The sequence below is a fragment of the Micromys minutus genome (assembly GCF_963924665.1).
Source record: "Micromys minutus genome assembly, chromosome: 22".
Lineage (NCBI taxonomy): Eukaryota > Metazoa > Chordata > Mammalia > Rodentia > Muridae > Micromys > Micromys minutus.
In genome coordinates this window covers 36,808,040-36,823,914 of record NC_137957.1, presented here as the reverse complement: position 1 = coordinate 36,823,914, position 15,875 = coordinate 36,808,040, and the positions used below count along the sequence as shown (strand labels likewise).

Genomic DNA, 15,875 nt, shown 5'->3' with positions numbered 1-15,875 from the left:
TGGCCTCTGCATCAGCTCCTGCCTCCAGTTCCAAACTTGTATGAGAATCTGTCCTGACGCTCTTGATGATGGACTGGGATACAAAAGAGTAAGCAAGATAAACCCTGTCCTCCTTGGTCATGGCGTTTCATCATAGCTATAGTGACTAAAACAGTGACTTTTCTTCCCTGCGATCCTCCCACTGATTTTAAGCCTTCCCATGCTTTATTCTAAGGGGTAGTTCATTGTTTGAAGAGCACATTATGTGATGACATTCCTAATGAACATTTTATATGCTGTTCCTACTTCCTGGAATGCCTTTGCTTCTTTGCCTACCTTTTTGTTGTTGGCTGATATTAGATTCAGTCAAGTAGCCTTGATGATATGATCTTACAGAGGTCTGCTCCTGCCCCTGCCCCTGCCTCTGCGCTACCATGCCCAGCTATTTTTTCCTTTTTAAAAGGACAGTTTCAACACTTTTCCCATGAAATGTTCTGAATTGTCAGTAGATAATAGATATGTACAGTTAACATTTTTAAGGTAAGGTTAAGCCCGGGTAACGGATAACTTTTGTTTGGTATCTGTTGGATTCATGTGCTGTTCTGGGCCTTGGGATACTTTTGTTGAAACTTCTTACACCCTGTACTACCAGATTATTCTCATTTCTGTCTATACTTTTAGGTGTGTACTGAATTATAAGAAAATGACCCAATAATTATTGCAGTTTCTAATGACCAACAGGTGAAAGAGCTTAAACATGCAAACAAACTAGAAATAACTGACATCAAACTGGAGGCCGCAAGAGCTAAGAGTGAACTAGAAAGAGAAAGGAATAAGATCCAAAGTGAACTTGATGGTAATATATATTCTCCCATGCTTTTCTCTATTATTTTCAAGTCTAGATTCAAATTATTAAAATAGAACAGCCTGAGTTCTTTTCCACATTTTCTGTCTTAATAAAAATTTAATCTTAAAAGTATTAGGGACTATTTTTATTATGTTGAATAATTTGTGTATTCTGTGATTTTTCTTTAATGAACTATCTAATGTTTATATAATCTTGATTACTCTGAATTAAAAGAAACATTGAAAATGTGAGCTTGTCCTTCATGTGCTTATAATTCTAAATGCTCTTAGATCATCTGTGATTAAGTTAAAGCATGTGAGGAGGTGGATCTCAGTCACAGTTTTGGGTTTGATTTGCTATAAATCCTAGGTTACTGGGTACTTGTTCAAGGTAGACTCAGTTTTAGCTCCATTTTAGTCTTAAGATGGCTCATCAAAATATCTCAGAGTTAAGTTTCTTTCTTATATTTTTGGTTGAGCTTAGCCTTTAGTGGCTGAGCTATCTCTCCAGCCCTAAGTTTTTTTCGTCAATACTTTAAAAATCTACCCTCAGGCTGTACTGTGCTTCCCTTGACCTCTCTTGTTTCCTATAGAGTTGATTTTTATTAATGATTGTTTTGACTATTTCTATGTATTATTAGAGTTGAGTAGGTTTTGTTTGTGTGTGTGTGTGTGTGTGTGTGTGTGTGTGTTTCTGTGTGTGTGTGTATGTTTAAGTGAGAGTTTGGGATCTATTGCTATATTGTGTTTTTAAAGGTAAATATAAATTTGTATAGCTATTTCTGAAATATTTATGTAAGATTTGAGAATTCTTTTAATAAGCTGGAAAATGTGCTTATTTTTATATTTGTTAGAAATGTAGCATATTTTTTAGAATCCTAGGTTTTTTGAAGGATTCAGTTTTTGGTTTCATTCAAATTTACCATCACTATTTAGGTTATGATAGTATTCTGGGGCTTTAGCCTCAGAACCCGTGTAACAAGTCAAGTGAATGAGCCTCTTTGGGTGTTCATCTAAGCTGATCTCTAGCCTTGAGATTCAAAGTAGTAAGTGTATATAAAATATTTGTAAGATTTGCATATATTTGCTTAGAAAGCAACAATAAGGTTGTGTCCAAGTTTTAGTTTGTTTTTCTGTTACTTTGGGAAAGTTCTGATTTGCTGATATTCTATAAAGACCTCTAAGAATGTGTTCAGAAGTTACAGTCTGGGAGGACAGTCTCACAATCTGTCATTTTCTGGAATCAAATGCTTGCTAATTGTAAACTTAATGTTAATGTTGAATAGTGTTATTTTTCTTCTAAAAATATACTAGGATTGCAGTCAGACAATGAAATTCTCAAGTCGACTGTTGAACACCACAAACTGCTCTTGGTGGAAAAGGACCGTGAGTTAATACGTAAAGTACAAGCTGCCAAGGAAGAAGGCTACCAGAAACTTGTGGTCTTACAGGATGAAAAGTAAGTAGTCTTGTAGTTTTTGGTAAACTTCTTGCGAAAACATTGTATTCTTAGCTCATCTTTATTGTAGTTCTGCTAATGTAATTATCATCTGCTGTTTTAGGCTCGAGCTTGAGAGCAGATTATCAGACTTGGAGAAGATGAAAGTGGAGCATGATGTGTGGAGGCAGTCGGAGAAGGACCAGTGTGAGGAGAGGCTGCGGGCCGCCCAGACGGCAGAGGAGGCAGCGCGCAGGGAACTGCAGAGCACTAGGTGAGCTTCTTATCTTAACATAGTTTGGGGGCATAGTGATGTAAACATAGCATGGAAAGTTCCTCTATGCCTTTCAGCTGAGTCTCCACATAGAAACAGATTTCTTAACTATTATAATCAAGAAGAAGGAGTTAGTGTTTCAATAAATCAGACAGTAAATCAAACCTATTTCACTTTATTTTGTTTTTTAGTTCACTCTTTAAATAATCTTCATCTGCCATCACTATAGTTTGAGACTGTAAATATTCTCATTAGACATTCTTTTGCTACCTTTAGCATCCATTCACCATTTTTGCCTTTTTAGTTGCTACTTGTGTTTCCCAGTTGTAATTTTCTTATGTATTTTCATTATTTCTTGCTCATTTATCATTTGGGATTCTGAGTACCTTCCATTTTGTAAACGTTATTTAACCACTGTAGACTAGTAAATTCTTATTTTCTTCCATGAGTTACACTGTGCTTTTTCATGCAAACTATCTCAGATTTGAAGCTCCTGCCACTTCCTGCGGCTTTTCCTATTTTCTTTTTAATTAATTATTTTATTTATACATCCCAAACATGCCTCCCCCACCCCCAGTCTACTCTGTTTCTCTTCAGAGAAGGGCTGGCATACCTCTATGGATATCAATCAGCCACGGTATATCAAGGTACCTCCTCTTCTATTAAAGCTAGACATGGCTACCCTGTAGGGGAAAAGGTCCCAAAGGCAGGCAGCAGAGTCAGAGACAGCTCCTGCTCCCACTGTTAGGAGTCTCACAAGAAGATCAAACTAAGCAGCTGTAACATGTGGAGGGCTAGGTCAGTGCCATGCAGGCTCCCTGGTTGGCAGTCCAGTCTCCATGAGTGTCTGTGGGCATCAGGCTGGCTGATACTGTGGAACTTCTTATGGTGTCCTTGACCCTTCTGGTGCCTACAATCCTTCCTCCCCGTCCTTCCTGTGATTACCCAAGCGTCACCTAATGTTTGGCTGTGGATCTCTTCTGCATCTGGATTTCCCTATTTTCTAGCATCATACAAATCATAGCATCAGGACAGCAGTTCTCCACCATCCTAGTGCTCTGATATTTTAACACAGTTCCTCATGTTGTGGTGATCCCCTGCCCCATAACTATAACCTTTCTACTGTTATGAATTGTAATGTTAAGTATCTGTGTTTTCCGTTGTTTTAGGCTAGTCCTGTGAAAGTGACATTCAATCAATCCCAAAGGGACTCACAGTTCGCAAACCACTGGTCCTAGACTTTGCTTTGACTTTCCTTGCCCTGGGTCTGTAATTAGCCATTTCTCTAAGGTACTTTGGTTTCCTTTTCTTGGAGAGTAATAGAGGAGTGGTATAGAAAACAATCTCATGTCTGGGCTTATCTGTTAGTACTAGGAATATCTTGCATTTACTTTCTTTCCGGAAGGTGCCTATTCTTTTCATGTTGAAAATAGAACATCGAAATCTCTGCTATTTTGGAAGTCTCTTCCATTAATTCTGTGAGATCTTGTACATGTGGGTATCTTCTTACATTGTTGTCCACTGTATTTCTAAGACGAAGCTCTCAGTGACCTTGGAGCTAGGTGCTTAAGCTGAACAGTCTGGCCATTGAGCTCCAGGATGCTCCTGTCTTTGCCTCCTAGCACTGGATTGCAGGAGTGTGTGGCTATATATTCTGTTTTTTGCATATCTTCTAGAGATACAAACTCAGGTCCTCATGCTTATACAAGTACTTTACCTCCTCAGCCATCTTCTTAGCACAGCTTTTGCTTTAATGGTCCGTTCCATATCTAAATGTTTTTAATTGTTATATATTCCTAGCATATTGAACTTTTTCACTTTATAATGTCCTTCATGTCTGTTATAACTTTATGACTCAGTCATAAAGTTTAATGTTGGTATTTTTTTGTTTAAAAAATGTTGGTATCATTTGTTTAATGTTGGTATATTTGCCATGGTCCTTTGTTGTGGTAAATATTAAGTGGGTGGATAACGTTTTATTCTGTGCCAGTGCCGGCTCATGTAGGGCCACATGGCACTGTGGTGTATCTTTATCTTAGCAGCTCCACGCCCCCTCTAAGTACTTACAGACACCGGCTTCTTTTGACCAAGGCGCAGTCCTTGCTGCTTCTGTCCCACCCCAGTGTGTTGCTTTCACATCTGTCCCACCTTAGTGTGTTGCTTTCAATACACTGTCTTCCACCACCTGGTTAAAACATGACTCCACAATTATTAACTTACCAAATAGGTTTATATGTTAAATTCTTAATCCACAATCCCTCTACACAATAAGCTTAAAACCAGTTGACAAAGATATAAATTTCCCACCTAGATAAGATAAATTGACCCATAGAAACCCTTAGAAATATTTATAATAACCTTACCCATATAGAGATGTGCTGAGAGAAACATCCACATCTGCTTCCGTGTTGCCCCTCCTCTTTTGTTCTCCCTTCTCCTCCTGTTCACTTCTTCCAAGACTTTTCCCCGTCTACCTTTCCTTCTCATCCAATGATAGGCTCAAACCACTTTGTTGTATAATGATATCATCCTACAGTCCGTGCTTGGTTACTGTCTAGATGGGGTTAATTATCCCATGCTTTCTTTTTCAATTTATTGGTACCTCAGATTTATAGTGAATGCCTGGTAGGCAGCATTTAGGCAAATCTTACTGTTTTCTAGTCTATCAATGGCTGTCTTTTGATGAGCACCTTTAATGTGTTTACATTTATAATTACTGATCAAAGAAAGACTTTGATTATTTTGTGATTTTTTTTTTCTGTCTTTAAATTTTATTTCCTCCTTGTTCGTTTCAAATACTATCCTCTTTGCATTACTTTTTTTCCCTCTTTTAAAAAAAATTAGCTTAATTGCAAAATTGCAAAGTCATAAACAAACTCTGTTCTCTTTCATTTCTGTCCACACCCCTTTCTGTTGTTCATGCCAAAAAAATTATAATCTGTGCACTATATGACCCCCAAACCTGAGTTTTCCCTGGTGAATCAATTTCTTAAATTAACTAGAAGAAACTGTAGTTAATGTTACCATACTTCCAGATTTTAAAACTAATTTAAAAATGTTAGTTTCTTAAACCATTAGTACATATACTTACAAATTACTGTTACAATAGTAGCTTTTATAATTACATTTGTATCTTTTGTTACTGCTGTCTTTATTCTTTTTTGTGTGGATTTTAGTTACTAGATAATATGCATTTCTTTTACCTAGTTAACAGCCCTGGAAGATTTCTTATGCTTAGATCTTATGGCCATAAACTCTCTCACCTTTATTTGGAATTTTTCTTATATTTTTAAATTTTAAGATGAACTTTATTATAAACTAAACACTTTAAAAGAATTGTTTTTGTTGGCTATAGAATTTTTAGTTGAGCTTTTTGATTTTTTTTAAGTACATTAAATATATTCATTCATTGCTTTCTGGCCTCTTGAAGTTTTGTTATTGTTGTTGTTTTAATCTTAAGGTTTATTTTTATTTTATATTTTTATCTGCACAAAATGTAGTATATATGTATGTATCTGTGTATGTGTGCCTGGTACCTGTGAAGAAGAGAAGGTTTTAGAGCTTACAGATGGTTATAAGCTGAAATGTAGGTGCTGGGAATTGACACTGGGCCCTCTGGGCCTCGTGAAACAGCAATGAATGTTCTAACTGCTGAGCTGTTTCTTCCAGCCCTGCATCGACTCTTTTCTGTCTATCTCTTGAACTCATGATCCTCTTGCCTGAGCTTCCTGAGTCCCAGGATAAGGGACCTCACAAACACTAGCTCCACGGCTATTTTTATATGTCTAGGACTTTACTATCTATCTCCCAAAAGTAAATTACCAAACAGAACTAAAATAATAGCTTGAAAAAGAATAGGCACTAGCTCTGGAAGTTCCTGGAAGTGATTTCAACCAAAAAAGGAACAATAGTAACTACCTACTTTTTCCGCACCCTTTGGATCAGATCAACAGTCAGTAATCAATGTACAGATTCCCATGTTTGGGGGACAGTTTACATTTATCCACTCTGGTTTCTACACTGAATGCAAAGTCCTGCCTGGTGATACACAGAGCACCAACAGCTCACCTACAGTGAGACTGGCTGTTACCGTTGGAAGAGGTGCAATACAATTAAGTTAACTTATTAACGGTTGGAATTTTCCTCTGCAAATCTTCAGAAGGCTCTAGACCTTCAAATTAATGGACCGATTCTGTCAGTACAGTTGCTGGCCAAGGAAGGAGACACGTTATTGGCATTTCCCACTCTATGGCTTCCTTGAAGCGATTGCATTAATTTGGCTTTGAGAGAACTGACTTTCTAGTGTTGTTGTGTCTGAGAACAGAACCTTTTTGCCTCTTTTTAAAGCATGGGCACCTTTATTTACCAAGCCATCTTGATGGCTCTTGGGCTCTTTTCTCCTCATTCTCTCTGAAAGTTATTTTTTTTCTAGGTATTTAATCCTTGTTTTGTAAATGTGTTTTCCATTTTGTTTTTGTCTTCTAGCTGTTAATGTTTATAGAAAGAATAAATTTTATAGATTAATTTTATATTCTCTCAACATACTAAATTGTTTAATTTTACTCTTTGTTACTTCATTTAGAAGTTGAGACGGTTTTATGTCTTCACCAACTCTTAGACTCTCAGTTGATTTCTCTAGTTGAACTGGCAGTTCACAGTGGGACACTGGGCAGGAGTGCAGATGGAGGCACCCTTGCTTCAGTCCCAGGCTGAGTTGAGTTTCTTCATTGATTAAGAAAGTAGCTTTAGGGCGGGAGAGACAGCATTGCAGTTGGACACATGTCACTCTTGCAAAGGACCCAGGTTCAATTACAGATGGTTCATAACCATTTGTAGCTCCCATGTGAAGGGATCCACTGATTTCTCCTGACTTTCTCTGGCACTAGGCATGAATGTGTTGCCTGTACATATATTCAGGCAAAAAAAAAGTTATGTCTAAGACTTTAGTACTAGTTAAAGGGATGCTGTTTAAAATGTTTAATTATTCACTGTTACAGTAGAAATAGTTGATTTAATTGACCTTAACACTATGCCTTAAGAGAGATTTAAAAATTTTTTTTGAATAGAAAAGAATTTTCTTCTTGGTTCTCTTTTACTATTTTATCATTAATTTTGTTTTTCACATCATTGTCATCAGATAATATTTCTACTTTATGCAAGACATTAATGTTTCATTTGTGCTCTAACATGTCAAGGCCAGTACTAGGATCAGAGGCATTGACTGTGTGTGTGTGTGTGCATGTGCCTCAGTGCTCAGAAGAGGGCATTACATACCCTGGAACTGGAGTTACAGGTAATTGTGAGCTACCACATGGATGCTGGGAATCAAAAGTGGGTCCTTTGCAAGAGCCACAAATGCTCTTAACCATTTAGCTATCCTTCAGCCCCAGCATTTACCTTTATAGGCAGTTTCTGCCATTTGTCTCACAAAGGTGATTGTCTCACAATTTGCACATAAAGGTCACCTCATTTGCCTCATGCCAACACTGAACGAGTTGTCAAGGGTCTGATAATCACATGTGAAGTTAAGTGAGTATGATTGCTTTTCAGTGTGTGTCCTTTCACGTGAGTTACACTGTAATCAGCCCGTTCTATGTTGAAAATACATTTATTACTACCACCTAACTTCATCTTGTCACCGCAGAGTACTCTAAAATTGTCACATGGCCGACCAGTGCTGCCCCTGGCTCTCTGTATGCAGGCATGTCATACTGTATATTGCTAGCCTAGGGACAAACCAAAATGTGAAATTTGAGGTACAGTGTCTGCTGAATACATACTTCCTCCACATCATTGTCAAATTGAAATTTTAAAGCTATACTATTGCAAGTCAGGTAATAATACTTGATACATTTATGCTATGAAATTTAATTTTCTTTGTACTTGTTGTTTGTTCATTTGATCTCTAGGAAATAGCATTGAAGTCTGCTTATTAGCATGGTTTCTGACTGTGACTCCTGTAGTTCTGCTTCGTGAAGGTGGCTGCTGTGCTATTCCGTCTAAGTTAAAGTCTGATGATCAGTTATGGAGTTTTTTTATTACAAAATACACCTTTTTGCCCTTCACTTATTTTTTTACTTGAATCCTACATTATCTGATGTCATTACTTTGCATGTTTTATACAGATTCCATTTGTCTGGTGCATTTTTATCAACTTTCTAAATTTTCTGCATTATTTTTGTTTTGTAAAATACAGTTTCTATACAACATGTAGTTAGTTATATAGTGTAGCCTTTAGTTTTTTGGGCTTTGTTTTGTTTTTGAGACAGGATTTTTCTGTGTAGCTGTGGCTGTCCTAGAACGCTCTCTGTGGACCAGGCTGGCCTCAAAGTCATCCACCTGCCTCTATCTGCTCCGTTTGCTAATTCTAAAACCATAAATCTGAGATGGACGTAAGAGCTGGTCTCATCTTTTGCTTGTAGATGCATATGTAACTTAACTGTTGGAGACAGTGCTGGGAGACTTTGTAACTGACTCTCCCCAGGGACACACCCCATAGGTTTTACTGTAAATGGTCTCAGGCCATTTAGAATGTGCTCTGTTTGAATTTGTACTACTCCTCTTGCTTTCAGCTTCTGTAGCCTTAGTGGTAAAATGTTACCGTTCTGTTGTTACTTAAAGACAGTAGGCAACTTGACCCAATTTAATAAACATTTAATAAAATACAAGCCAGTTTTTATCTTTAACTTGTCAGTAATATAAATATTTCATTAGTCACTTTTGAGAATTTGTTTTTTATTCTTCTTGAGTTTCTCTAGATCATCTATCATGTGTGATTGGCCCTAGACATTTTAAAATAAAGACATGTTAATCATATAATATCTGACAGAAGGAGTACTTCTCAAGATTGTATAATTCTTTCCCTTTGGAATGTTATATAATAGATGTCATATCTGATTTACTGATTTATAAATTTAATTACATCTCTTAAGTCTGTTTATTTTTTTACTAAAATAAATATAAGTGTTGCTTCTAATGGTAGGTCAGAGACTATGGGGGGGAGTGGGTCCTGACAGAAAAGAAGTATAAATAATGATTTTAAAAATCCATTATTTAAAAATGACACTACTGGGCAGCAGTATGTGCTTTAGAGGTACCTTGTTATAAAACTAGTGCTTTGTTTTCATTAAGGTGCTTTATTCTCCACTCATCTGTCAAAGTGCAAAGAATGATGTTTTAAAAGGTGTGTTGTTATGGTAGGGAGATACTCAGTGGGTAAAGTGCTTGCTATACAAACGTGAGGACTTGAACTTGGTTCCATAGCATCATGTAAAAACCCAAGATGGCGGTGCACCCCCGTACTTCCACTAGTAAGGAGCAAAGACAGGTAGGCCAGTCAGTCTGGTCAAACAAGCAAGTTTATAGTTAGTTCAGGGAGAGCCCATCTCAAAAAATATGATGGAGAAGCGATTGAAGATATCTCAGTGCCAGTGCCTGGCCTTCACATGTGCCTGCATAGACAAGTACGTGTGTATGTGTGCTGAATTTGCACATATACGCATTTTATATTTTAGAAGGTTGGTTTACCACATACTTATTCAGTTTGTTAAATTTATACTTACCTGTAAATTCAACCATGTAAAAGTTACAGAAGGTTAAGTGTGTAGTCAGCTTTGCATATCAGCAATGTCTAATTCAAACTATTACAAGAGATCAAAGAGTCTTTGTTTCTATATAACATGTAGAAAGGATAAGGATTGCACTGTTTTGTTTGTTTTTCCCCCCTTGGACACAAAAATCTACAACTAAACTATGAGCAGATGGAATTTATTTCCTTCTTTCTTTTTCTCCTTATTCTTCTCTTTCTCCTTATGGGCTTATTTTCTATTGTCTTCTCTGTGAGTCAAGCACTATATGTTCAAATGAAAGCAATCAGTTCTGAGAGCAAAACACACATTCTCCTCTCTACCACTTCAGAGAAGTGGGCGCATTCAGAAGAGAATAGAAGAAATTAAAGCAGTAACTATTCAAGGGAGCAGATTTAAGTCTAAGATAATTGCCTATAGTGATATTGTCTAAAATAATTGTCTTTTGCTTCACTTAGTCTCCATTTTGACATCATTGCTTTGGGTTTGCTTGGTTTTGTTGTTGGTGGTGTTTGTTTTTTCTTTTGGCTTGCCCATAGGTGGATATTGACCCTTTTGGAAATCATTCAATACGTCCTATTTTGCACTTATATCTTGAGCAGAATTATTTGTTGTATGTCACCTTATCAGGAAGTATGATGAGACATTTAGACCAGTTCCTTTACAGTTTGCCAAGTGACAGTGAAGAGTGTGTAGGAGCATTCGGTAGGTGCAGAGATTCCTGTTGCACGTGTTTGTTTGATGTGTGTTGGTTATATCAGGTTTCTCTAGTAATGCTGTGGTTCAGTGGCCCCATGTCTTCTCAGGATAGCCCTCTTAGTACACAGTGGCCGTCAGCTTCCAGCACTTGAGACAGAACACCTACTTTAGAAAGATGGTGTTGATAGCACTGCCCTCCTGAGGAGGACTCATAGGCTGTTTTTCTGCCTTGCCACACTATTTGCTTTCCCTTGCTAATGGACATAAACATCAGATGAAGGCAAGATCCTTTGCCACTGAATATGGTGTTGCTGACCACATGTAACTATTTAAATCTGAGTTTAAATTAAGTAAAATTTTAAGAAATTACAATTCCAGTTCCTTATTCATAGTGTCTACACAGTGCTGAGGCTAGGCCCTTTTCAAATTGAAACCTTCAGATGATAATTTTCATTACCAGTGACAGCCTCATTAGATAGAACTGTTGAGCAGTTAAGAGCAGGGCCTCTGTCTTTATTTTTAATGTTTCCATAACAGAATGAGGCTCAGCATTTATGGTCCCTCAGTAAATATCTGTTGAAAGATCAAATAGCATATCAGCTACATGACATAACCCTAGACTGAGTCACCTAAGTTGACAGGGACACAGTTGAAAGAGATTTGTAACAGTTCCATCTTAATGTTAATCCAGAGTTTCTAGTTAAGCTTTTTTATAGCTCAGTTCTCTGTTATAACTTGACCCTTCATCCTACTTCCTCTTTCTGCTTTCATGATTATGTGTAAAGTATAAAGTAATTATAGTTTATCCTTCCCAACTTATCCTTCACTTCCTAATCTCTTACCACCCATTGATTAGCATTCTTTCCCTCCCTCCCTCCTCACCTCCCCCAGGTTTCTCCACCCCACCCTGTCTCCCTTGCTCTCCCTTTCCACCTCCTCCCCCAATGCTGGGAACTAAACCTTAGGTCTTGAACTGTCATACTGAGCCGTACTCCCAAAAACCTTTGTCTTGAACAGCAGTCTGATGTTGCCTCTTTTTTTCTATTACCAGAAAATACTTTGCAGTTAACATTTTCTTTTAAAGCCTCTCACTGAATTCAGAGAGGGCAAACAACTTTGAGCCCTTGAGCCCCTAGAAGTGGAAATGATTCCTTCTTTTCCCTTCCACCAACAGATATCAACCAGGGTGATCTGCACTTCTATCTAGTCTTGTTTTCAGATTTGACCAAGTTTGGTTGAAATGGCCTTTTTTTCCCCTTTTCTTTTTTCTTTTTCTTTTCTCTCTCTTTTTAAAAATTAGATATATTTTATTTATATTTTAAATATGTTAGCCCCTTTCTGGGATTCCCTTCCATAACTCTTGTACCATCCCCCTCCCCTGCTTCTATGAGGGTGTTCACTCACCCACCCACCCTCTCCCCCTCCCTGCCAACACTCCCCTACATTGGGGCATCGAGCTTTGGCAGGACCAAAGGCTTCTCCTCCCATTGATGCCCAACAAGGCCATCCTCTGCTTCATGTACAGCTGGAACTATGGGTCCGTCCATGTGTATTCTTTGGATGAAATGGCTTTTCTCTTGATATTTGTTGAATATAATCTATCCCTATTCTTCCTTTCCCTGTTTTATTATACTAGGTAATTTTTCAACAGTCATGGAGTCTTTGCTATCTTGCTCAAACTGTCCCTAGCTGCTTTTGCCATTAATTATCTATATTGTTGGACTCTCCATGTTTAGCTATGTAGTTTACTGTGTCCTCATTCATTCATTCTTTAATCTATGTTATCATCTCATAAACCTGTGCATTCCCTGTCTTCTCTTAGACCCATCGCTTCCAAGACTAATCTTCCTTTAGTTGTTTTCTTCTCACTGATGACACCAAAAGATAGTCCTATGTTTCTCTGTCTACTTGCCTTTTGTCCTGGTTAGTTCTTTACTCCCATCTCCACACAAACTAAAATCATTTGGGAAGAAAGAACCTCAACTGAGAATCTGCCCACAGCAGGTTGGTCCCTGTGGGACATTTTTGTTTGATGTGAGGGGGGCTCAACTTGTAGAGAGTGGTGCCCCTGTGGGCAGGCTGAGCAAGAGTAAGGCAGTAAACATTGGTCCTCCATGGCCTCTACATTAGTTTCTTGAGTTCTTGCCCTGACTTCCCTGGATAATGGACAGTATACACTGTAAGCTAAAATAAACTTTGTTTCTCACATTGGTTTTGTCCTGGTGCTTATCACACCAATAGAAAGTAATCCTTAGTTTTCAAAATGAAGAATGCTCTTAGTTATGTTTTCTTTAAGGTTTTGTTTCATGTATAGTCTTCACCTACAGTATGTGTTTAGTTTCTCTGCTTTAGACACTTACGGCCCAGTTCAAAGTCTGTTTCTCAGCATAGCCTTCATTAATCCCCTAATAAAATTAACCTCATTTATTTTGTACTGTTCATTTATATAAGACTTTTTTTTTGACTTGACACATCTTAAAATTTAAAGACCTATGATAATCAAGAGATGTACATTTTATTTCACAATTTGTCTTTTGAAACAGTTTCTACTTTACTTGAATTTTTTTATCACTGAGATTTAAAACTGTTGGTGTTGTTCTTAAACCTTCATAGTACTCATGGCAAAGACTATTATCTTCTAAATAAATAGCTTAAAATAGTTATTTTAAAGCATGGACTAATTTTCTCCCGGAAGGAAAAAAATATCACAAATCAGTTTTAGATCTGAAGTGGTGCTGCCCTGGCAGTGTGCACTCGACAGCATAGCTTGTCCTCTTTAGTAATGGCAGGTCTGCTTTCATGGCATACTAGATATTCCCCAGCACTGCTTCTTCCTGCGAGGAGGTGGTGTGATTCATATCTATGCCATTCATGTAATAATCATTCCACAGCCTTGACTTTAGGGGTTTTCTTTCATACCGATTGATAGTCTATCCAAATTCTTGACCTCAGTGAGATACATTTAGAGCCTAAGTTTTCTTATTCTGAACCTAACCTACCATAATATTCTCAACTCTTATGATCTCATCATGTTTTTAGAAAAATTATTTTATGTATATGAGTACACTATACTTGTCTTCAGACACACCAGATCCCATTACAGATGGGGTCTCTCCAGCCCTTAAAGCTTTTTTTTTGTTTTTGTTTTTAAGATTTATTTATTTTATGTATGTGAGTACACTGTCGCTGTCTTCAGACACAACAATAGAGGGCATCTGATCCCATTACAGATGGTTGTAAGCCACCATGTGGGTGCTGGGAATTGAACTCAGGACCTCTGGAAGAGCAGTCAGTGCTCTTAACCACTGAGCCATCTCTTCATCTTACCATGTTTTTACAGAAAGAATTTGTTATTAGCTCAGTGACTAGGAAGGACTGCCATCCATAAACATTTAATAGAAGGGCTGGGTATGTAGAGCCGTACAGTGCTTGCCTAGCATGTGTGAAGCTTGGGATAGGGTTTCCAGCAGTGCCTAAAACCAGGTATAGTGATGTACTTGCAGAGGTGGAGACAGGAGGATCAGAAGTTTATAGCCATCTTGTGTCGGCAGTGTGGCTGCATAAGTTAGGTCAAGAATGGCTACGTGCAAAAAAAGAAAAAAAAAATCTAAAGGCAGGAATTTATTAGGGCAAATGAGCACAATATTGAGAAAGCAGGGGACAGTGAGATGGTTCAGTAGACAAGGGTGCTTGCTGCCAAGCCTGAGGACCTAAATTCGATCCCTGGTAACTCCTTGGTAGAAGGAGAGAACCATGATTGTTACACTTGCTGTGACATGTCTACACACACACACACACACACACACAAATAATTGAAAGAGTAAAAATCTCGCTGGAATTAATAAGATTGTGCCTGATTGTGAAGAACAAGAAGTGAGGCTGGGTCTTCCCTTTAGAGCTGTTGTTTCTGGCCTATTTATACATGTAAACCTCTAAGAAGCAGGAGGTAACTGTAGGAGGTTCCCACATTGTGATTTACATAGAGTAGTAGTCAGTAAACATTTATTGAAATCTTAACTGTGTTTAAAGCACAGGCCTATGTTTTGAGTGTTGTAACCCCAATGTGCACATTGTTATTGGGCAGGTAAGGCAGGCTAATCATGTTGGTTTGTATTTGAGATAAGATATTGAAGAATGTAATCGATTCAATTTTAATTTCATTTTGCTTACATTTACACCATGTAATGTGTGTGCCTGGTGCCTGGTGCCTGCCAAGGAGAGAAGAGGGAACTAGAGTTCCAGATGTTGTAAACCAGCATGTGGTATCAGGAACCAGAGCTGGGCCCTCTGTAAGAGCAGCAAGCTCTTAACCACTAAACCATCTTTTCAGTCCTTTTAAAATTTCATTTAAAAATTATTCTAAACAATTTAGAGGAAAAATTTGAGGGTGTCATGCTTCCAAACTTAATTAGCACAATGTTTTCTATATAGTAGCTGATATCACCAAAGCTGTGGCTGACCCTGAAAATTATATTCTCTTTAACTGTTCATTTAGCTAACATCTGAAATGTAAATACAGAGAATATCTAATTAAAAGGAAACTGTCCATTTAGCTCAGGGACAAAAAGTTATCAGGTATTTTATAAAAGTAGGCGAGTATTCTGGGCTAGCTAATATTCTTTTATATATCTAACCTTGTGGGTTGAAAGCAGAGTAGTAATTTATGGAATCTGTAAGCTGTATAGGTTGGGAGTGGTTTCTACATTAGTTTCTGTAACCACACATTCTGAACAACAGTACTGAAGGCCACGTTGTAAAACGTGTTCTCTGTGTTTATTAAAATTCTCACTACTAGCTGGGTGTAGGGGTGCACCTTTAATCTCAGCATTTGGGAGACAGAGGCATGCAGATCTCTGAGTTCGAGGCCAGCCTGGTCTACAAAGTGAGTTCCAGGACAGCCAAGACTACATAGAAAAAACCAAACTAAACAAGCAGAAACCCACCATCAACAAAGCACTGCTCTCGGTGTCTCCATGCAGAATTCTCCAGTTCCCATAGTAGAATTGTTGCCCCTCCATACTCTTTTTTTTTTTTTTGTTGCTAAAGGTGTAAT

The 15,875-nt window shown here is 37.8% G+C and overlaps 1 protein-coding gene across 2 annotated transcripts in view; it reads left to right on the top strand.

Annotated features, from left to right (window-relative positions):
- Positions 1-15,875, top strand: part of CEP83 (centrosomal protein 83) — a 112,122-nt gene that overhangs the window by 74,920 nt on the left and 21,327 nt on the right. For both annotated transcript variants that reach the window (XM_080935177.1, XM_080935178.1), the window contains exons 8-10: positions 721-835; positions 2,140-2,284; positions 2,388-2,537. In XM_080935177.1, coding sequence (XP_080791303.1) covers positions 721-835; positions 2,140-2,284; positions 2,388-2,537 — 410 coding nt within the window. The remainder of the gene's footprint in view (positions 1-720; positions 836-2,139; positions 2,285-2,387; positions 2,538-15,875) is intronic.